The 23,495-nt window shown below is 35.9% G+C and overlaps 2 protein-coding genes across 3 annotated transcripts; both read left to right on the top strand.

The window, feature by feature from the left end:
* Nucleotides 1–942, top strand: LOC133291665 (protein EXORDIUM-like 2). Its single transcript, XM_061489966.1, has one exon. The coding sequence runs from the start codon at nucleotides 1–3 to the stop codon at nucleotides 940–942; it is 942 nt and encodes a 313-aa protein (XP_061345950.1).
* Nucleotides 943–9,277: 8,335 nt separating this feature from the next.
* LOC133291643 (F-box protein FBW2-like) lies at nucleotides 9,278–11,822 on the top strand. 2 transcript variants are annotated; one of them, XM_061489945.1, is made up of 4 exons: nucleotides 9,285–9,462; nucleotides 9,582–9,625; nucleotides 10,389–10,701; nucleotides 11,008–11,822. In XM_061489945.1, the coding sequence occupies exons 3-4, from the start codon at nucleotides 10,394–10,396 to the stop codon at nucleotides 11,663–11,665; spliced, it is 966 nt and encodes a 321-aa protein (XP_061345929.1). In that variant the 5' UTR covers nucleotides 9,285–9,462; nucleotides 9,582–9,625; nucleotides 10,389–10,393; the 3' UTR covers nucleotides 11,666–11,822. The 2 variants fall into 2 exon arrangements, with proteins under 2 accessions (XP_061345927.1, XP_061345929.1); XM_061489943.1 differs by lacking the exon at nucleotides 9,582–9,625 and having other exon boundaries at nucleotides 9,278–9,462.
* Nucleotides 11,823–23,495: the final 11,673 nt, after the last annotated feature.

The raw sequence follows: 23,495 nt of genomic DNA on the forward strand, positions 1-23,495 counted from the left end.
ATGGCTTTTCTTCATCCTTTCAGCTTCACACTTTTTGTTACCTCCATTCTATTCGTTTTATCTAATCTCCCAAACAGTTATGAAGCTACACCCTTCAATCGCATGCTGGCTTTGGTTCAGCCAGAACCGATTGTTCTCAAGGATCATAAGGGTCCACTCCTAAAGGGAAACGTCACCGTTCATGTCCTCTGGTATGGAAACTTCACCCCTACCCAACGCTCCATCATCATTGACTTCATCAAATCCCTTAGCTCTGCTTACCATGCTCCATCTCCCTCCGTCCGATCATGGTGGCAAACCACCGCCAGATACAGAGGAGGTCCCTGCACCCTCGCCGTAGGGAAACAGATCCTCGACGACACTTACTCCCTCGGCAAATCACTCAAAACGACGCAGCTCGTAGCCCTCGCTTCCAAAACGGTAACAAAAACGCGCGGTAAAGAAATTCGCGTCGTGCTCACTGCCGCTGACGTGGCGGTTGAGGATTTCTGCATGAACCAGTGCGGGACCCACGATTCGGGTCGGGTCGAGAAGAGTAAGGCTGTCTACGCTTGGGTGGGTAACCCGATGGCGCAGTGCCCGGGGGAGTGCGCGTGGCCGTTCCACCAGCCAGTGTACGGCCCACAGACTCCGCCGTTAGTTCCGCCTAACGGCGACGTCGGGGTGGACGGAATGTTGATAAGCTTGGCGACGGTTCTGGCGGGAACGGTGACGAACCCGTTCAAGAATGGGTACTACGAAGGGTCGGCGGTGGCGCCGCTGGAGGCTGTGTCGGCGTGCACCGGCATTTTCGGGAAAGGGGCGTATCCGGGTTACCCGGGTAACGTTTTGGTGGACAAAACGACGGGAGCTAGCTACAACGCAGTGGGTGTGAAGGGTCGCAAATTTCTGTTGCCGGCTATGTGGGACCCCAACACTTCCACCTGCAAGACACTCGTCTAATTTCATAATAATTCTTTTAATTTGGGTGCATGCGTGAGACAAAGAAAGGGGCTCTCTTTCTTTGTTTATTTCTTTATTTCTTTATTTCTTTTTCCTACTAAACACGTATGACATACAATATAAGAATAAGGATAATGTTGGAATGATATTTTTGTCAAAAAAATTAAAAAAAATACAGTTGTAGATCAAGCAGGTTCGAATCTGCTATTTGTGACGGTAAAAAGACATCTTCATAAGGATTCCATGAACCAAAAATGAAAGAGGCTAATTTAACTGAGTTGTTTTGGTGGACACGGCTGGTTCTATTTGAACTTGGCACCGTAAAATGTTTTCATTGGATTGAAGCCTAGGTGCATTTGATGCACAAAGTCACGCGACAAGTAGTTGAGTCACCGTAAATTTTTATTTTATATGATATCGGGTAGTCTATCTTGCACCGACATTGACACGAGACACGCGATACAATACGACACGACATTCAGACACGTTAATTATAAAAAATGTTAAATTTTGACACGTTAGGATACGTTTTGATATTATATGATATTTTTAATTTATGTGGTGTATATTATATTTAGTATTCAATAATTTAACAAAAAAATAAAGCTAAACTTATAATACTCATCAATTTTGCAAAGAAACATAATATATCTCAAATGTTTATATTAAACTCAATAAAATAATAATCGTAATCTAACGAATCTAATAGCTGGAACTCAAAATGCAACGCAACGTAACCTTTGAACATTTTTTGAGTCTTTGAATGAGTATTGGAGTATCGGGAAGTACATCTAATATAGGTTCGGTTTTCATTATTCTCAAGGCCTAAAATATTTTCAATCCATTATCTCCTCTTATCTCCTAATTGTGCGCTACAACAGGTATAGTAAGCTGTCTAAAAATATTTTCCAGCAACGTAAATCAAAAAAAATACAAAGATATCATGCTGCCCATAATTGTTTTCAGTGAAACAGTGGACAGTGGGTAAACAACAGCGTTTTTTTTTTTTTTTCAGCCACAAAGGAGGGTAGAAACCATATGTACAGCAACCCTTTGTCAAGAAGATAGATTATCCTAAGGCTTACTGACCCTATTTGGTGCGCTAAAGAGAGTATAAAGTGTTGTCCACATAACTTTGCTTAAAGAAATTCTAGATACATCTATATAACATGCAACAGTACCACTTATTAATTTTTAGAATCATTCTTAGGTTTATATCTAGAGCTTTTTAAGTTATGACTCAAGGGTGTATAAAGGCAGAACCTAGAAACGTACAGAGAAAAGCCTTCTTTCTATAATGCCTCACGGTTTACGCAAAAAGAATAAAGGGAATTTTAGTGCCTACCTCTTGAAGAAGCACTAGTGAAAATCGAAGAGATGATCAAAGCTTAGTAGTGTTGGCTTCTTTATGACTCCACGGTTACAAGGGAAAGGTAAGCGAAGTGTATAATTTTCTTGATTACTCTTAGAATCTTCTTCAAGTGTCTACGGTCAAGAAGGTGAGAACAAAAAATGTATTCTGAATTTTTCCTGGGTGCTACCTCTACTAGGAAATCACGGTTTGGGTGATGGAACAAATTTGGGATTGATGATGAATTTGAGTTCTCTCTTCTTTGATGGTCACGGCTGAGGAAATTTAACAAGGTCCCTCTTTGCTCTCCATGCAACGTTTGGGTGATGAAAGAATAGGGTTTGAGTGTTGTTTTAAAGCTACAAGATTCAGAAGAGTTAAACCCTCTTACTTCAAAAGAACGCCTCTGCAAATTTCTGAGGCTGTGCATGATCCTCCAGTGGGGGTACTGATGTGTAACTCATAGGGTAATGGAGCTGGGGTAATACCTGTCTTCATAGCTATATGTTTTGCCATAAACGAACCAGATGCTCCAGAATCAAAAATAGCAGAAATAGGACAACCATTAAGAATTATGTTACCTCGAATTAGATTTGGATACTTCTGGGCCTCATTAGCATCAAGGGTGAACACTCGAGCCTGAGCAGGTTGCTGATTAGAATATCTAGGACAATAAGGAGCGATGTGTCCTGGCTGACCACACCGATAGCATGTATTGCTTCCTCGAAGAAGTTCTATCTTAACATGTAACAAAGAGATAGTAGCAAAAGACAGAAATTTACCGTCTCTCGGAGGAACAATAATCTTTCCTGCTTGACAGTCCAAGGTGATCCTGTTCTCCACCAACCAGTCCATACCGATAATCACTTCGAAATTGAAAACCGGTAGAACCACTAAGTTGATTGTATCGATGCATCATAGCTAGTAGTACATGTACGATACTCTAAATTTTAAATCGTTTTGTTTAATTTGTTTTATGCTTAGAAAATGTATTGGGTAATATTTTAATATTTATTATTTAATTTTTTTCATGCTATAATTATTATTAATATTGATATATTTTAATTAATTTTTATAGTATAGATATAAGATATAAAGTCTTTTTTAATTAATATTTTGTTTATTATTTGCTCTTAATCTACAACGTCATCTTCTTCCTCCTTAATTTCCAATATGCAGCCTCGTTTCTTCTTCGTTCAAAAGGGGAGAGAGCAAATAGCATTCTCGTGCTGGAAGAGAAACGACGTTCATAAAGAGAGCAAGAGATGGTTTTTTTAATTCTTTTCATATTTTGTGCTGCGGTAAGGGACAAATATTTACCTCAACATTTAATTTGTTAAAATTTTAACATCATACATAGGATAAAGGATTTTGTGTTTCACTCCTTAGTTTTATAACAAGTGAAACGCATGGCAACTGAATAATGTGTATCTATGGTTGGACCACCAATATGCTACATTTAATTATTTAAATACAACCCAGGGCCAATGTAACGCAAATGATACATGGCCATCTGACCTGACCCATTCTGAAACTAAAATTAAAAAGCCCATTAGTGGACCAGCCTGTTCTTCTCCTCCTTCATGTCTTGTCTACGTTAACTTCATTTTCCAGAATATTTTGGATATTCATATCCACAAACAACCACTCCCCTAAAGTCTTTCAAATACTTTATCATGAAATCAGAAACCTAATATCATGATAAAGTCTACCTGTGACAGATACTACGTATTATTCTCGGTGTATTTTCAAATAATAGTTACACATAACAGTCATAACTCATAAGACCGTACAGTATTAATTATAAAATCTAAATCAATTCTAATAATATTTATTCTATAACTGACTTATTAATATACTAATTATACTAAATGTGATAATTATGCTAACGGCTTCAATTCCGTTAGATCCCATGAAGTTGGGTTTAACACACAAAATTATGGGTTTAATATTTCTGAGAAAAAAAATTTCTGCCACGCTAACAAAAAAATTATGGATTTAATTACTTTCTTTTTCTTTGTGCACATGTAGACAGCGTTTTTCAGTAGTAATTTATCAAAGGGGATCATTTGTTAATGAACCCAAAGTCAATTAGAAGGGGGAGAAGTCCATTATTTCATAACTTAGACATTGACAATTGGTCCTATTTTGAAGCTTTGTTATTAGTTAACGAGTCATGGTAGATGATAATAGTTCAAAACAATGGGGGAAAGTGCCTGGGTAGTGCTTTGAAGATGAGTTAAAATACATTTCATTTAACACTTATGCCTTAGGGATGGCTACGTATACAGTACAGAATAGATGTGAAGTTGAGCTTTATGTAGTACAAGTTGTAGCAGTACCAACTATTTTGAAGAACTTATTTTGGTATATAAACATGAAGGAAGATATTTTGACTACCAAAAGTTTTCACTACCATCTTACTACCTATCTAATCATCATTGGATTAACATTTTCTTTCTCTTCAATTTTTTTTTAACATTCTCTCTCTTTGATCCAATGGTGATTTGATAGGTAGTAAGGTGGTAGTGGACACTTTTGGTAGTCAAAATATCCTCCTCCATAAACATATGGATGAATGGGGGAGGTTTAGGGGATTGGCAGAGGTAGGTGAAGGATACAACATAGATGCACATTGATGCTATGGATGACAGGATGGGTAATGGCGATGTGGGTGAAGATGTTCTAAATGATAAGTAATATGATGTGTGAAGGGAAAACACTTTAATGACAGTGAGGAGGAGAGGACTGGACGTGATGATGGGTTTGATAATTCTAAAAGCAGAGCTTGAGACTGCAAAACAAGGTACATGACAAAAAATGAGAAAGAAGTCAGTGACTACCAATCGGCCTTGTGTTTGTGTGTCATTCATTAAGAAGTATAAAAAGTGAAGGGAAAAAAAATCTTGTTATTCCATAAAACTACGGTAACGAGTGTTGAGTATGACTCATACTTCATATTTAGATGATGACTCTTGTTGGTGGGATGCAGAGAAAGTCAATGATGTCCCATGAATAGTAGTTTGTGTGTGTGACTCCTGTTGTGAGTCTTTTGGCTTATTTTATTTTTTTTCTGTTTTCTTAGTAGTTTGGCCATGAGCCCATTATTCCATGAATAGGTATTGTTGTTTAGGGTTTCTAATCCTATTCATATTATTCATGTAAACTTAGTAATTTGTAACGAGTTTTAGTAAAGAGAATATAATACATATTGCTGGACGTAGCCTACATTAAATGAACTAGGATAAATTGTTCTCACTTTTTTTTCCTTTCTCTCTTTTCAATTTCGATCGTGTGTGCGTGATCGTGCCGATTCCAACATTCTCTCTTTTCAATTTTGATCGTGTGTGCGTGATTGTGCCGATTCCAACAATGAGCTACTCACATGACACACATCCAATAGACGTGTAACATTCTATCAATATGGCCATGGCAGCAGCAAATGAAGAATCCCAGAGTAGATCCTGAACCTACAAGGAAAAGGCACAACTTCTCAACCTACAAAGAGGCGAAATAAGGTAAATATCTACTTATGTTCTTTGACTATATTTAATACACATCATAAATCTACCTATATTTCTTTCAATTTATTTAATACACATCATAACTTAAGTTATATGGTTGTTAAGATAAGGAAGGACAACTAAAGGGGCTACTACAAGCGAAGGTGCTAGTGAAGGCATTGGAACTGAACCTACTAGAACTAAAGGGCCTGCTGGAGCTGAAAGAGCTGGAGGCATAACTTCTCAGTCTACAAAGAGGCAAAATAAAGCAAACTATCAACCTATGTTCACTTCCAATATATTTTAATGTAGGGAAAAACTATTTTCATATTACATGAGTTAAGTTTTTTTTCCTTTATATCTTTCGATAATTGTGTCTTCTTCTTTTCTTTTCTTTTTATATTTTCAAATGATAGAACTCACAAGTTTATCTCTATAACATGAGATAACTTATCTCCTTTAGCATGAAATTAATAAAATCCTTTAATGTATATCATAACTTAATTGAATTTGTCTCAGAGAAAAAGAAAAGCAACTAATGTCAATCCTTGTTTATTTTTCTCTTCATTGATAAAACCACTTACTCGAGATTCAAATTTTCAATAAAACCACCCTAAGCCCACAATATACAAATAATCATAATCCGAATAATTGGTAGTGATATTTGATATTTCATAACCCTTTATCACCTAAACTCAGAGCGACATTCCATAAGACAATAATACACATCATATTACTTATTGTTGGATTATTCAAGTGTGATGAGTCTCATATTGGTTGATAATAAATTAAGTGAAATCCATATAAGTAAGAGGATCCATATATCTAATGCCTTAAAATTTTGAGTTGAGATATAGTATCAGACCTACTTTCTATAGTTGATGTAACCTTAACCCATGGATGGTTGTCTCCCGCCATGGGCTGCCCTTGGATCCGCCTAACAATGATATCAGTTACGGGTTGAGCTCGAGCTATTTGGTGATTGGCTAGTGACGAAGTGAGTATTTTAACCTAGATACTCGGTTGAGAGGAAACATACCAATATTATATTTCACACTTGAAAAAAAGATTTTTAAATTATTTAAATATGATACTAAGTGAAGTCGTATAAGTGTCTTCCCTTGAAACCCTTCCTGACACTTATCATTCCACAAAACATTACATGTTCAACTTTTGCAAAAAAAAAAGCCTGCCACTTTGACCGCAAAAGTTGCTATAGTTTATAGTGAGTTCTGTTGCCTTAATTGATCGTGCCATGTAGTCAAACCATACTCGTTGAGTATTATAGGAGTTTGGTGGCGTGATAACTTGAAAAAATATTTTTGATCCATGACATTCAGATACTATTTGATTTTTTTTTTGAAAGTTAAAAGTTAAAAATAAAAATACAAAATAAAAATAAATGAGATATTGATTCTTAAAATTAAAAAATAATTTAATTTTTAGAATTAATTTTACAAAACAGATCTTATCAATTATTTTTTATTTTTTCTATAAAAAAAAAACTAATTTTAGAAATTGAATTTAAATATGCCATAGTATCTCCACACACACATTCTTTTTCGTGATTCGTGAGTTCGAGAACGATGATGAAGATTTGCAGGTCAAGGCCATTATCTTCTCACTACTTTGCAACTACAGAAAATATTTTTGATACTACATGTACTGATCACTTCAAACATTTTTTTGTCAAATATAATAAAAAGGTAACGTATTTATACTATTATTATCTTTATAGTTATTTTTTTCCATTTTTTTTTTAGTAAGATTCCCTCCGTTGCATCAAAATCTACTCGCAGCTAGAAGAACTGTTGGGCTCTAATTTAGAACATGTTGCAAGCAGGGACAAGACACCGGGCCTTAGAGGAGATAAAGTCACGTGGCATTTATAAGTTAATTTCTATTTCAAAAAGATTAATGACATATAAGACATGAGTTTGATTTTTTCATATTGCATAATATAATTTGTATTGTAACCCAAAAAGAAAATAAATGGGACCCATTAAAAAAAATGTGTCCCTCTTATTTTTTTTTTGTTACATGAAACAAATTATCTCATGCAATAATGAGAGACACATTTCCCGTAAGACATTTAAGATATACTATAATTGTAACGTGACAATGTATTTGTCAAATCATTACTGAGCAAACTAAAAATTAAATCCAAATGAAAGAAAAAATAAAAATAAAACAATATATTTATATGAATTAAAAAATCTATCCTTTTATTTATGAGTTATATTTATTTCATTTTGTATGAGATAATTAAAATTTTTATACACACAAAAAATAGATGAGTCTCGCTTTTTCTTTTTTCTCTTTTTTCTTATCTATGAGTTTCACTTATAATTCTATTTTTACAATATAAGATAATTATTTTTCGGTAAAAAAAATATTCTCTCCATTTATACTAGGTATAAATAAGGGAAAGCAGAAGTTATAAACTTGCAGCAAACACAACCTTGCAGATTACACAGATTTTCGATAGGCCCATAATTATTAAATAATAATAAAAAAAAATGCTCTGCATATTTTTCCATATCTCCGTGGGAATCAATTTGTCTTTCTTATATATGAAAGGGGAAACATATTAGTATTACTCTATAAATAAAGGATTTGCATTGTATCATTTAATATGGTCACAAATTTTTTTTTACACACACAATATTTTGTGAGATCTGTATATTTTAGAAAGAAAAAAAATTATAACACATAAAACAAATCTTTATAACATAATACAATTATTTTTCTAAACATAACTCTTATAAAATTTATAAATAAACATACTGCTAGAATATTTACCCCAAAATTTTTATGGAGTACTCAAATTTTTTTATTCATTAATAAAAGTAAATTTTACTGCATTGAAGATAGTGAATTTATAATAAATTTTTAAAAATTGAGAGCCCACAAAGAGTCACATCGAAAATGTTAGGTTTTAAACTAAGAACTTGATTTAAGGATCAACTTGAGTGTTAATTAACCAGCAACCCGTGCCATTCTCACATGGCCACAGTAATGCCCTTTGTAGGTAGGACTCAGGGTCAGAGCCTCAGAGTTCAGACACCATCTTGATCTGAGTTGCTGTCAACCTCTGAGTTACCGACTCGTGTCGGTACCTCCCTTCTCCAAACCCAGTTGTTTGTAAGTTGTAACTCGTGAGTCTTGTTCTTCTCTCTCTCTCTCTCACTCCCTCTCTCCATATTTACTGTCTGTCATTTTACAATGCGCACACACGGCAAACAAAACTTAGATCTATAATAGTCTTACAAATAATAAATTGTACTGACGCCGATGCCATTAATATCTACCTTATTTACTTTGCCAAAATCGATCTTTTAACGACAAATTTATGTTATTCCACTAATAAAAAAAAGGAATATTAATTTTTTTTTTTTTTTTTTTGTGACAGTTTGAGTATTGCAGTAAAAAACACCGATATTTTATCCTTGGGGCTATGATTTCTTTTCCAGCTTATAGAAATATAACTGACTAATTTTTATTTATTTATTTGGTTAAAAAAGGACTGTTATCTGTTTTCAAGTCCGTTCCTGTATTTGGGCCTTTTTTCCAGTGTCTACTCAACAGGCAACAGGTACCTTGGTAACGCTACTGTGTCTTTACTCTTGTTCTTGTTGCTGATGGTTACTTTGAAGCGGAGAGTAGGTGGGTAGATGTGTCTTTGTTTTGTGGCTTTACTCCTTTTTCTCTCTTACCCCTCTTTTTCTCCTCTCTTTTTCCCGGCGCATGTGGCGGATTAACCGGTGAATGTTTCCGTAATTCAGGTCCTAGAAGGAACACTGTCTACTGACCAAAGATCTCTCCACTGGTAAATATCCTATCTTTTTGTTGCATGTTACTCATTTGCACACTCTCTCAAAAAAAAAAAAGAAAAAAAAAAAAAAGAAATTTCAATCTGGTAATTCTTTAGTTACTCAAGATTTGCTATCTTGAAACTAAAAAGTTTTATTTTAGTTTTTTCCTCCAAGTTTTCTTAGCAAAAGCCTGGAGTGATGTCTCTGACGCTCTCTGAATGGTTTGGATTTATGTGATTGTTAGCATTTTCCCAAGTTCGCAGTAGCTGTGTCTTTGCAAAAATAAACAAGTACTGGAATTTCAATAATCTGTGTTAAGGAAAACTGTTCTGGCATTTTTATTCTCCCAATTTCATGTTGTGGTGGTTCTGTGAGATGAACATTTAAAGTTGATTTTTTTTTTTTTTTTAATTATCTTCAATTTGCTAAATTTTATTTCGTGCTATAGATATTTCCTTTATCTTCCATGTTTCAATCTCCTCTAATCCTTTCCAAAAGGCAATCATTACCTAGTTTTTCAAACATTGCTTGAGTTTGAACTTTTCATTCGTATGCTTGTGACAGATATTTCGATGTATGTGAGTCTGGTCATTCACTATGCTTTTAGGTTTTTTCTATGAAGAGTTCCATTTCTTTTTCTCTCTTTTCCCCTCTTCTTTTGGGCAAACTGAAGATTTCTAATTTTTTGGGGTAATGCCTCTTTAATATGCATCTTTAAATTTAATTTCTGAACCTCAACCAGAAACCATGAAAATGCAAAATTTTATTCTTTTGTAGATTGTATGGGAGAAACATCTGATTTTCGTAGGTGGGATGAATTGATTCCTGATGCCTTAGGGGTAATCTTCACCAATCTTTCTCTCCAGGAGAGAGTGACGGTGATCCCCAGGGTATGTAAATCATGGGCTAAAGCAGTAACTGGACCTTACTGCTGGCAAGAGATAGACATTAAGGAGTGGAGCAACCGCTGCCAGCCTGATCAACTTGACCGCATGATTGAGATGCTTATCACAAGGAGTTGTGGATCCCTACGCAAGCTCTGTGTTTCTGGTCTCCAAACTGAGAGGATTTTCACTTTCATTGCTGAAAAGTAAGCATAACTGCATAGTTTTTATTAACATGACACATTCCATGGAGTTTATTGCAGTTTAGATCAAATCTTGTAGATAAATACTTTCCTGAATCCTGATTATTATGCTAATTGTTAAAAGTCTAAAAATTGGATACAAATTTGTCATATTCTCTATGTTGCTGCTGGTTCACATTAAAATTAGATAACTAGTCTTTATTAACTTATGTTGATATCTTCATTGTATACTAAAAACTAACGAAGGCTGTATTAGTTGAACCTTATTAGCCATCTTTCTTATATAGTATCCTTTTACTCTTTTGCAAGTGCCTGCTCCCTCCAGACTTTGCGGCTGCCAAGGAGCAGTATGAGTGATTCCATTGTGGAACAGATTGCTGGGAGGCTTTCTATGATTTCTTTCTTGGATGTGAGCTACTGTATTAAAATTGGTGCCAGTGCGCTAGAGATAATTGGCAAGAACTGCAAGCTACTAGAAGGGTTGTGTCGGAACATGCATCCATTGGATACCGCGGGCAAGCCGTTACAGGATGATGAAGCATATGCAATTGCCTCCACAATGCCTAAGCTCAAGCATCTTGAAATGGCTTATCATCTTATCAGCACTTCGGGTGTTCTTCAAATACTTTCAAACTGTCCTAAGCTTGAATTTTTGGATCAGAGGGGTTGTTGGGGTGTCACACTGGACAACTTGTTCGTGAAGCAGAAGTTTCCAAAGCTGAAGGTTTTGGGGCCTTTTGTTCTTGACACTTATGAGAGTGATGGCTGGGATGATTTCTCAGATATATCAGATTCTTCTGAGTTTTTGGCCTGGGACTTTGTGGATGGTGGCGTTGGTGAATACTACGTTGATGACAGTGACAGTTATGATGGGATGTGGGATGAGGGAGGCAGGCTAGATGAACTTCATTTCAGATTCTATGAAGAGATTGAAGATGCAGGAATGTATTGGCCTCCATCTCCATAAACTGTATTACTTGTTATCAATTGCATGGTTTTATATACTTTCTGTAACTAATGCTTTTGCTCGACTTTTATGTGCTCTATGAATTATGTGCTTTTTTTTTTCCTTGAAAATGAACAAGTTTGCCTTGCTCTTTCTATGTTAACAGAGTAACATTGTTCTGGATTTTTTCTTTAGCGTTTGTCTGACATATAAAAGACAGCTATCAAACTTGATGTGAAAACAATTTGATTCCCCCGGGCCATGGGGAAGGAGAAAGTAGGTACAGAAAGGGGAAAGAGCAACCTTTCTTGTTTCAGATATTAGAGCCATACTTTATGGTTGAAAGGAGATTGGGGAAGAAACTTTACATTTTAGCTTACAATATTGTACCTTGGAAAGAACAAGCTCTCTTGTTTCTCGTTTTAGATCCCTACTTTATAACTGAAAGAGATTGGGAGAGTAAATTGACATATAGCTTACAATATTGTTCGTACTTGAAAATATCTATTTGATGGAATCATGGAATGACTTTGTCCAAGTGGATTTTGAATTTTTATTATTGTAAGTTGTAACAAATTTAATACTGAAAGTGAAAGCAAGCACTAAATGGTGAGTTGGCGTGAATTTCCAAGTGTTGTCGGGTGTAGCCGTGATTAACTTTAATTGCACTCACTCCGTATAAAGAAATGGGTAACACAAGATATGTGGGCTATTATTATCTTTTAAAATTATGAGGGAAATAGGTTTCTCCTTATATAAATTGTGTTATTTTAAATTTTAATATTATGTATTATGGATAATATATAGTTATAATATGAAAAGTTTTATTTTTTCTTCAATCACTTTAGTTGATTATTTAAGGGATTTGTGTTTGTCATTTAACATGACACAACAAATTTTCCTACACACACAACATTTGTGGAGCTCACATTTTTTGAAGAAAAAAGAAAAAAAAGAAAAAAAAGAAATTACGATACGCAAAATGAATCTCTATAACATTACACAATTATTTTTCCTACAACATAATTCTTATAAAATTCATTATTTAATGCATAGTGTTAAAAATTAAAAAGAACCTGTATCTTTTAAAAAGATAAATATTAAACCCTCTATTTAATATCATCCAGTCAGAATTTTTTTTGATTTAAAAGAGCATTAATAGGGGAGTTTGGTAGAGGAGAATTTTTTTTTTGTTCGGGAATCTCGATTTTCAAAAATATGATTTTTATATTCAGTTTACGATAATATCTTAAAATTTAAAATTAAAAAATTCAGTTTTCCGAAAATTCGACCAAAATCTTTGTACCAAACGCCTAGGAATTTCTCGGAGATCACCTACTAGTACAAATAGCTTAATTAATTATGCCTGTTACCTAACTTTATTTAAAGAAAACCGTGAATGATTTTTTGAGATCCACGATTATGATGTTTCCAGTTCATGGAAGATGTAAAGCTTCATGGGTTTGAAAAGGAACACTCATTTTCGTAGACGTTCTCCTTGCCTCTGGAGAAGTCAAGAATTTTGTTTTTGTTGTTGTTTTTGTTTTCTGGGGGTTACATAAGAACTAATTGAGCTATGTTTTTATTTCAAACGTTAGATGCCAACTTTCTCTTAATAGCGTTAAAATTAAGGTAATTTTCATATGCCATTAAAATTAGACCTTCATTATGCACACCGTCATTTCATCTGAAAGATTAAGGTAATTTTTCTCTTTTTTTATTTATACATTTACCTATAAATGATAGAGGACTGCATGGCAGTGAAAAAGATTATTATTTTACTATGTGGTAAACTGAACACCATGTGTATCAGTCGCCGTACTTTATATTCCCTGGGCCCATAGAATTCATTACATTATTGAATACAGATATATGCATATGGTTTTGAATTATTTTAAAATGAAAAAACATCCTGGGAACAAAGAAAAATCATATAAAAACACACACACAGAGTCAAACTCGAATGATAACAAAGAATCATATCATAGTTTCTCAGAAATCCGCGACACCAAAATCTAGAGGGCCTTGAAGTCAAGAGGAGTAAAATCAAAAACTTTCCTTGAACATGTGTTATTATTAGAGAGTTTAAAACTCCAATGTTTTGGTGAACCGTTTCTTACGTTCTCAAATCTCACGGCAATCAAATATAATAATAAGAGGAAAAGTGATTATCTGCATAATTAATTCATGCACTTGTAAGGCTGAGTAATGTTCCCAGGAATGTCCCTGATGGATCTTTGCTCATACATCCTATAATTAATTTGTTATTACATTTTTTATTTATTTACCATCTACAGTATTCTCCCTAGGTTTAACTACTATGTTACACCCTAGCTATAGGAGTCACATGATTACATGTGATTATGTTTTTGGATCTTGCTGACTATTATGACTTATGACTTCAATCCATCCATTGAAACTTGTGTCCGACCATTGTTTTGAACTTCAGATAATACCATTAAAGTTGGTGCGGCACGTGCTTAAGAAGTTCAAAATTAAGTAATTAGGACTTTTAAGACAGATAATGACACAAAAGAGGTTTGATTATCTTCATTAATCACGGACACGTTGTGGTTGGTTGCAAAATTGTGCTGACAAAGTTGGTGATTATAATTTGTCCTATTTTATTATTTTATTTGATGCCTAACATCTTTTATAAATGGGTTAAATGTGTATCCTTATAAAATATATAAATTGTATCCTCTTAATTTTTAACATTATGTATTACGAGTAGTACATAAATATAATGTGAATTTTTTTTTTTCTCTTTTCATGTCAACTGAAGTGATTGATAAAAAGGAATTTTTTTTTTTACATATTATAATTATGTATTATTCGTAATAATTAAAAACTAAAAAGACAAAAGATTGTGAATCAGAAGGGTTGAGGTTTCTTTGTCCTCATGTCTAAATGTGAAGGCAATGTAGCAGGACCACCAAAGGCAGAGTCCTCACTTTCACATATCTGGTGCCTATTCCTTGTCCCCAGATTAGATCCGCATGAATATACAATTTTTCCGTTGAGTATGAGGTGCTTCATAATGCTTCATGATGAAATAATCAGTGGTCCCCCTTCTACGTTTACTCAACTCACGCATATTCATATGCATCAACATTTTTCTCTTTTCCCTACTACCACTTGATTGCCAATTTGCAATGATGATATATACTCTACACTTAGAAATTACATTCTTCTCACTTTTACAACCTACATGTATTACAAGTCGGATTTCATCTATTTCGAAATTCACATGGTAAGATTGAGAGACTTTAAGTATAAACATTATGAGTGATTGATGAAATGGGAAAGTTTAGACGTGTATAAAGTCTATACCTTATGATGATCTTATTACACAGACTTCATTAAAAACAAAGAATCCATTGAAGTTGAGTAATTGTCTCATGTTTTTGTACAATGAAATAAAGAATCTAGTAAAGGTGTTATGTTATAAAACTATTGAACAAGAAAAAGAAAACCCGATAAATACCCTTACAGCATTAAAAATTAAAACAGAGAAAAAAGTTAGAAGCAACAGCCAACTTGTATTTTAATTTAAAAGATAAAAAAAGTTAATTGTTTAGTTAATTTTATTCTATGATATTTAATGATTTACTACTTCATGATAAAAATAATATCACCAATCAACGGATTCTCTCTATCAAGTCATTCTTACAAGCTGATCCGTTATTCTAATTCTCCCTACAAAAGTTTAGAGTCACATAAGAAATCCAAGGATGAAGCTTATAGAATAGAACTGATGAGTTAGTTGTATTCAAACAATCAAGTTACATTCAACTGAGTTAAGAAAATACTAAGCATATAACATTTGTTATACAAAACTCAATACAGAAAAATGTGTGACGCATTATTCATGTTAGACAAACCAGTCACCTATTATACTTGTATTTTAAACTTTCAATTTTGTACAATCTATATTTTCAAAGTTATTATACACTGCAGAAATAGTTATAGACTCTATTATTTAATTTATTTTCTTTTGGGCCTAGCCCCTTTATTCTACTAAAAAGCAGAAGAAGTTATTATACACTTAATTAACCTTATCTAAAAAAGATACACTATAATGTATTCAAATTTATAAAAAAAAAAGAAGCTGTGTAAAGATATCCAAATTCTAAAATTAATTAAGACTCAAGTGTTCTAGTAGCCTAGTGAATACAAAGATTTAGATGAAAAAACGGTATGTAAATATGATTAGTGTGAATTTTTTTAGTGCATTTGCAAGAAAAGCCGGATCGCGTGTAGAATCAAGTGTGTTTAATATGCTTACGAAATATTATTGTCTCATGCTGCAAAGGGTGTACCTTTCTATATGTAGACGCACAAGGCTTCCTTCATTATTTGTCATGTCTCGTGATAGAGAACGACTACAGATGAGTCTCCTCGTCTATTGTAGCTATGGGGTGGATAAATCTTTCAAAGTATATTCAAGATGACTAAAGAGAGCATAAATAGGGAATTAAAAAAAAAAAAAAAAACTTAACTGTAGATTCTCGTGTGTTCTTCTCATTCACTAAAATCCAAAGATCTTTTTGGTAAAGAATAAATAATAAATCCCAACAATATTATCATTATTGTGATTAATATAATATAAGTATTACCTATATAAAAAATTAATTAAGAAAGTGATAAAGTTACATATGTCAAACTGAAAATTTCCAAAACAAATTTATAAATATTAAAACCTAATTGATCGTACAAACTATTTCCCTTATATTAATACAGAGGATAATAATGAAGATGGACTGCAGGTGAAGCGGCCATATGGGCTTAATTTATAAAGTCATATGCCTTTTCTATTATCCTGGGCTTTAAGCCTTTATCAATTACAGAAAGATGTGCTTTGGGCTGCAGGGGATAAACATGACCAAATGCCTTCTCATTGATAGAGGAAAAAGCGATTATCTGGAAGTCGGTTTCAATTTAACCAGATTTTACAATAATAATAATAATAATGTTTCAAAGGCCCAAGTTTGACTTCCGTTTGCTACGAGTCATTTCTTAGGATTTTCGAGAAATCGAATTTTTTTAAATTTTTAATTTTTGGATATTATTGTAAACTGAATGTAAAAATTATATTTCTGAAAATCAAGATTCTCAGATAAAAAAAATTTCCTCCTCTACCAAACGATCATCTCCGCATGTGGAAATCAAACCAGTACGACCAAACAAAAAATTGAGATATTCAAGTTTTTGGTTAGCTGGAGTTAAAAGCGACAACGTTATTTTATCATTTTGTGCTTATCACTTACCCATTTAAATGTATGTCAGTATTTGAATTTAACTGATCTACTTTAAATTTAAGACTTAAAATTATAATTATATGTAACAGAAGGAGATCTGAACCTTTTAAGAGAGAGAAAATAGAGTAGAATAGTATAGGGGAAGAGGGAATTAGGGAGAGAGAAAGAAGGTCCTGAATATTTTCTTCCTTTTCATTAAGCGGCCCAAAAGCTATGTATATTGTATCTCTGACATGTAATGAAATAAAAAAAAGGATGTTTTAATGGATGAGTATATTGTGGACTAATACTGACTAAACTTAACCCAACACGAAATCATCAAAGTGGGCTGGTATCCGCGTAACTCTTTTAGCCTTGACCTCCTTTGCTTGTGGGCTGTCGGTAGGATCTATAAGGCCCATAACATTATACGGTTCATTTGTTTTTGCATACCACTTTCAAAATGATATATATATATGGAATTATATTTTCTTATGTAACATAAGATAAGATATCTCATGTTACACTCACAAACTTAGGTGGGTCCCATTGCATAGAAAAAAGAGAAAAAGAATTTGAAGTGGGTCTCACGTCTTTTTGAGTGTGTAGGAGAGACTCATTGTCTCCTATCACATGAGACTAATATTTCCCTATATATATATATATATATATATATATATATATATATATATATATATATAGGATCATTTGACACCAGTGTCAAATTTGAAATTTGACACTACATCTGAGAGCCGTTAGATCAAAAAAGATAAACGACTCTGATTTGTAAGCATGTGACACCATTGATCTTTTTTAATCTCACGGCTCTCAGATGAGGTATCAAATTTCAAATTTGACACCGGTGTCAAAGGATCCTGCCTCATATATATATATATGTGTGTGTGTGTCCGTGCGTGTGTCTAGTGATCGATTTTATTTTAAAATTATTTCGTTGTGAAATAAAGTTTATAAAAATATGTTAATGGATATATCTTAAAGATGTAATATACCACAAACGGTTGTTAAATGGGTCACCCTTGCTTTATTTGAGTTCTCTCGTGAGTAACCAAGCCAAAACAATCCACATTTAAACGGATTGTAAAATAAATAACTTGACTTAGTTATCAACTTGTAAAACATAAATGGGGTAAGCTGAATAAGCTAATTTTCTTTTCATTTATTAATTATTAGAGTTTTTAAATTCATTATTCTTCACATTAATTAATCAAGGAAGTCAAGTTCATATACAAATAAAAATGTAACAACTTACCAAAAATAATAATGTAACTAACTATGGCCTTGTCTCAAAGATCAAACAATTCAAACATCAATAAATTAATTTCAGTTAACCAAATGATAGTATTAAAATTGTACCCAGGTTAAATGGTCAGATTGTTCAAATTGGTGGCTTAACAAGACGATATGAAATTGTCTGTGCTTTATACATTAACACGAATATAACAGCCTAATCACATTATTTATGCGAGAAAACGCTCTTTACATTGTAAATAAGGTATTTTATTAGATTGGGAAATATCTCAAATCCTCAAATTGTAGAGAGATACTATTCATTTTATTTTAACCAATGTGGTATATGATTATTACACTCGAAAAATTGATTTCCATTACCTATGGTATTAATAAAGTCTCAAGTATTTATAGATTTGAGGTATAGAAAAGCATGATACTTTGAATAGTCGTGACATAAATGGAGTTATGACAATACATAATGAAAGGAAAAAGTTTCTTCACATATTTACATTGTTGTAATTGTGATACTTAAATACATATAGTTTCCGCTTTAATAATGAATTATGTTGTGATTACTACCATATTGTGATGTTAATACTGTTGGGAAAAACTCGGTTCTCTCATATCGGCTCAGGGGCCTTTGTGCGGAAGTCAATCAACAAGATCCTGATCTCGGATCTCGACAATACCTCGGCTTGAACTTCACCAGGTCAGGTAGCGCAGCGGAAAAATCAAAATGAAAACAGGAGAGAGAGAAGAAGAACACAACCAGATTTAACGTGGGAAAACCTTCTCCAATGAAGAAGTAAAAACTCACGGGACCTAGTCCAGATCAAAAATCCACTATGAAAATAATGGTTACAAATAATCAAATACACCAATGTGGTGGTTAACTCAACCTCTCCAACAATGGTGATAATCAAACTACCCTAGAGATGTTTCACTCAAACTCTCTCTAGAGATCTCTCAAATGCAAAGCATAAAGCTTTACTCAAACAATCAAATAATTTTTCTCTCAAATCTGACCTAGCCTCCACCCTCAACTAATAAGTATATATAGAGGAGATGGAAATTAGGGTTAGGGTTTTTAGGAAACCCCTCAAATGGGCTTGGGCTTAGCATTGAAGGAGGAAGCCCAACAAATCTCCCCCTCCGACTTCAATGCGTCGGCTTCAACATCAACCCGGCTCCTTCACAGCAGTCTTCAAATTTTCTTGCTGGAATCGGCTTTGTCATCATGTCAGACCAATTTTGGTCAGTGTGCACCTTGACGAGTTCGAGCTCACCACCTTCCACCACATCCCGGATCCAGTGATACCTCACATCAATATGCTTAGTGCGGGAGTGATAGGTTGAATTCTTCGCAAGATGGATTGCGCTTTGATTGTCACAACCCAGCTCGTACTTGTCTTGATCATGACCGAGTTCCATGAGGAACTTCTTCATCCATAGCATTTCTTTGCTTGCCTCAGTAGCGGCAATGTACTCAGCCTCAGTTGTCGATAGTGCAACACATTTCTGAAGTCTTGATTGCCAAGAGACAGCTCCTCCGGCAAATCTCATCAAATATCCTGTGGTCGACTTCCTCGAGTCGGCGTCTCCCCCTAAATCAGAATCCGAGTAGCCTTGCAACTCGGCTTTGCCTTCTCCAAATCGGAGACAAAAATCAGTCGTACCTCGGAGGTACTTGAAGATCCACTTCACTGCTTCCCAATGCTCTTTGCCGGGGTTTGACAAATATCGGCTTACCATTCCTACAACATACGCCAAGTCGGGTCTAGTGCAAACCATTGCATACATCAAGCTTCCGACGACGGATTGGTAAGGGACCTTCATCATCTCATCTTTGTCTTTATCAGATCTCGGACATTGCTTTTGGTTCAGCTTTATGTGTCCGGCTAGGGGGTGCTCACTGTTTTGGCTTTGTCCATGCTGAATCTCTTCAAAATCTTCTCAATATATTTCTCTTGACTCAGCCACAGTAGCTTCTTCTGTCTATCTTGGATAATCTTTATTCCGAGAATCTGCTTTGCAGGGCCGAGGTCCTTCATAGCGAAGGACGAGCTCAACGCCTTTTTAAGAGCGGCTATCCTCGATTTATCTTTCCCTACAATAAGCATGTCGTCAACATATAACAACAAAATCAGAAAATCTCCGGCCTCATACCTCTTCACAAATACGCAGTGGTCAGCATCTGTCTTTTCAAACTTATGATCAGTCATGAATGATTCAAATTTCTTGTACCACTACCGAGGTGCTTGCTTCAAGCCATAGAGGCTCTTCTTCAATCGACATACCAAGTCTTCTTGGTCTGGAGCTTGGAACCCTTCAGGTTGCTCCATATATATCTCTTCTTCTAAATCACCGTGAAGAAATGCCGTCTTCACGTCCATTTGTTCTACCTCGAGGTCCATCGAAGCCGCCATGGCTAACACGGTTCGGACCGAGGTCATTTTCACAACAGGAGAAAAAATCTCCTCAAAATCAACTCTTTTCTTCTGATTGCAGCCTTTCACTACAATCTGGGCTTTGTATCTCGGCTTTTGCCCGTTCTCTTCATTCTTAATCTTGTAGACCCATTTGTTTTTCAGAGCTCGTCTTCCTTTTGGCAACTCAGTCAGCTCATAAGTCTGATTCTCGTGCAGAGACTTCATCTCGTCTTGCATTGCCTTTTCCCATTCTTCTTTCTCTGAGCTCGTCACAGCCTCATCATAACTCTGAGGCTCACCGTCTTCAGTAACAACGGTGTATTCATCAGATGGGTATCTTATAAAGGGTCTTCTTTCTCGAGTTGGATATCTCGGCTGTTCTTCAGCTTGAGAACCCGGTTCATCATTCTCATCCCGGATCTCATCATCAACTCGGACCTCAATGTCTTGGTCATCTTCAGCTTGTTGCTGATCATCATTTTCTTGATTTTCTTCCCCTGCTTTAGCTCGGACAGGAGGGATGGGTTCTTCATGTCTGACAGTAACCCGGACTTTGGGCTTCGAGATGTCATAAATGTTCTCATGCTCATGAAAGATCACATCTCGGCTTCTCACGATCTTCTTATTGATGGGATCCCAAAGTCGGAACCCGAACTCGGATTTCGGTGAACCGAGATAGATGCATTCTTTTGTCTTTGCATTAAGTTTGGCCCTTTCATCTTTAGGGATATGCACGAAAGCTCGGCATCCAAACACTTTCAGTTGATTATAGGCCGCTTTCCGACCTGTCCAGACTTCTTCTGGAATTTCTCCTTCAGGTGGCCGTGATGGTGAGAGGTTGATCAAGTCAACAGCAGTTTTGACGGCTTCTCCCCAGAATGATTTCGGTAACCCGGCATTGGATAACATGCTTCGTACCTTCTCTTCAATTGTTCTGTTCATCCTCTCAGCCAGTCCATTTAACTGTGGAGTCTTGGGGGGGCGTATTCTCAAGTCGAATCCCGGCCGCTCTGCAGTATGCATCAAATGGGCCGCAATACTCACCACCATTATCAGATCGGACCACCTTCAATTTCTTGCTAGTCTCCCTTTCAACCATAGCATGGAATTCTTTAAAGGATTGGAGTACCTGGTCTTTAGACTTCAACAAATATACCCACACTTTGCGGGAATTGTCATCAATAAATGAAACAAAGTACTGAGCTCCTCCAATGGATCTTTCTGACATGGAGCAGACATCAGTATGGACGAGGTCAAGAATATACCTGCGTCGTCTAGGTTTATCCGGTCTCACAAAAGAAACCTGATGGTGCTTTCCAACTAGGCAGTGCGTGCAACTCTCCAACGCTTGGCCTTTCAACCCGGTCAATAATTCTTTCTTGTTCAGGATCTGTAGCCCTTTCTCGCTCATGTGGCCGAGGCGCTTGTGCCATAGCTCCAAGCTAGGTTCATCTCGGACAGAATTGGTTTCTCCGCCATTGATCTTCCCTTGCATTACGTACAAGGAGCCTTCCTTCTTACCTCGGGCCACGACTAAGTTTCCCTTGGCCAGCTTCCATCTAACACTACCGAAGTAGTTCACTAACCCGGCATCATCAAGTTTGCCTATCGAGATTAGGTTCAAACGCATGTCAGGAACATACCTCACATCCTTCAACACAAGTCGGCACCCGACATCCGTGGTCAGAGTTACATCACCGACACCAACAATCTTGCTGGTCACTTGATTTCCCATCTTCACGACTCCAAAATCACCACCTCGATAAGAGGAGAAAAAACCTTTGTGTGGAGTAACGTGGAAGGAGGCACCGGAGTCAACAATCAAGGTGCAGTCATCATATGCAACATTCAAATAATTATACTCACCTAGGAGGAATATATCGACATCAGGGTTTGCAGCCACCGCAGTGGTGCTCTTGTCTTCCCTCTTCTTGGGATTAATCTGATCCGGCTTCACAGAGCCGTTCTTCTCATCATTCTGTAGGGTCCAGCAGTCTGGCTTCTTATGGCCTGTCTTTCCACAGTAAAAGCACTTCAACTCATATTTCGGCTTTAACCGACCTCTGGACTTGTCTCGTTTGTCACGACCTCTACCTCAGCTTTTGCTTCTACCGCGGGAGTCGGATTTCCCTTTGTTCTCAGCAACGTTGGCCTCAGACGTACTCGAAGTACCTCGTTCTCTTCTCTTGGATTCTTCGCCCAAGAGGTTGTCTGTCACGACATCCATCTTCAATTTTCCATCTGGAGTCGAGTTATTCAGGGTCACCACCAGAGTATCCCAGCTTTCTGGCAGCGAGCTCAACAGCAGCAATGCCTGCAGTTCTTCATCAATTTTCATATCAGCCTTTGACAACTGATTCACAATACCTTTGTAGGTGTTCAGGTGTTCAATCATGCTCATGTTGTCCTTGTATTCAAGCTTAACAAGTCGGCAAACCAGGTGTGCTTTGTTTCTGGGAGTCTTCTTCTGAATCATGGACTCTAGCTTCGTCCATAACTCATACGCGTTCGTGAACTCGGACACGTGCTCAAAAAGGCTTTTATCAATATATTTCCTGATCGTGGCTACCGCCTTCCGACTCAGGATCTCACACTCCTTATCAGTTTTGCCTGCCGGTCTCTCATAAAGGATAATGGGCTCATGCAGATCTTTGCAGTAGAGATGATCTTCCATCATCGGTCTCCAATAAGTGAATTTGTCTGCGGTCAACTTGAACATATCTCCATCATGAGTTATGCCATTGGTCTCCATCTCGTCTCCCTCAGAACCCGTCGAACTCGGGCTCTGATACCACTGTTGGGAAAAACTCGGTTCCCTCAGATCGGCTCAGGGGCCTTTGTGCGGAAGTCAATCAACAAGATCCTGATCTCGGATCTCGACAATACCTCGGCCTGAACTTCACCAGGTCAGGCAGCGCAGCGGAAAAATCA

The sequence above is a fragment of the Gastrolobium bilobum genome, unplaced genomic scaffold, assembly GCF_033153095.1.
Source record: "Gastrolobium bilobum isolate Gb01-03AN ecotype WA unplaced genomic scaffold, APGP_CSIRO_Gbil_v1 utg1076, whole genome shotgun sequence".
Classification (NCBI taxonomy): domain Eukaryota; kingdom Viridiplantae; phylum Streptophyta; class Magnoliopsida; order Fabales; family Fabaceae; genus Gastrolobium; species Gastrolobium bilobum.

Bases quoted from the DNA above. Each gene is read 5' to 3' on its own strand.
- LOC133291665 (XM_061489966.1), top strand. From the start codon at position 1: ATGGCTTTTCTTCATCCTTTCAGCTTCACACTTTTTGTTACCTCCATT.
- LOC133291643 (XM_061489943.1), top strand. From the start codon at position 9,438: ATGGTTACTTTGAAGCGGAGAGTAG. The intron at 9,463-10,388 runs GTGGGTAGATGT...ATTCTTTTGTAG, and splicing joins TACTTTGAAGCGGAGAGTAG to ATTGTATGGGAGAAACATCT. The intron at 10,702-11,007 runs GTAAGCATAACT...CTCTTTTGCAAG, and splicing joins TTCACTTTCATTGCTGAAAA to TGCCTGCTCCCTCCAGACTT.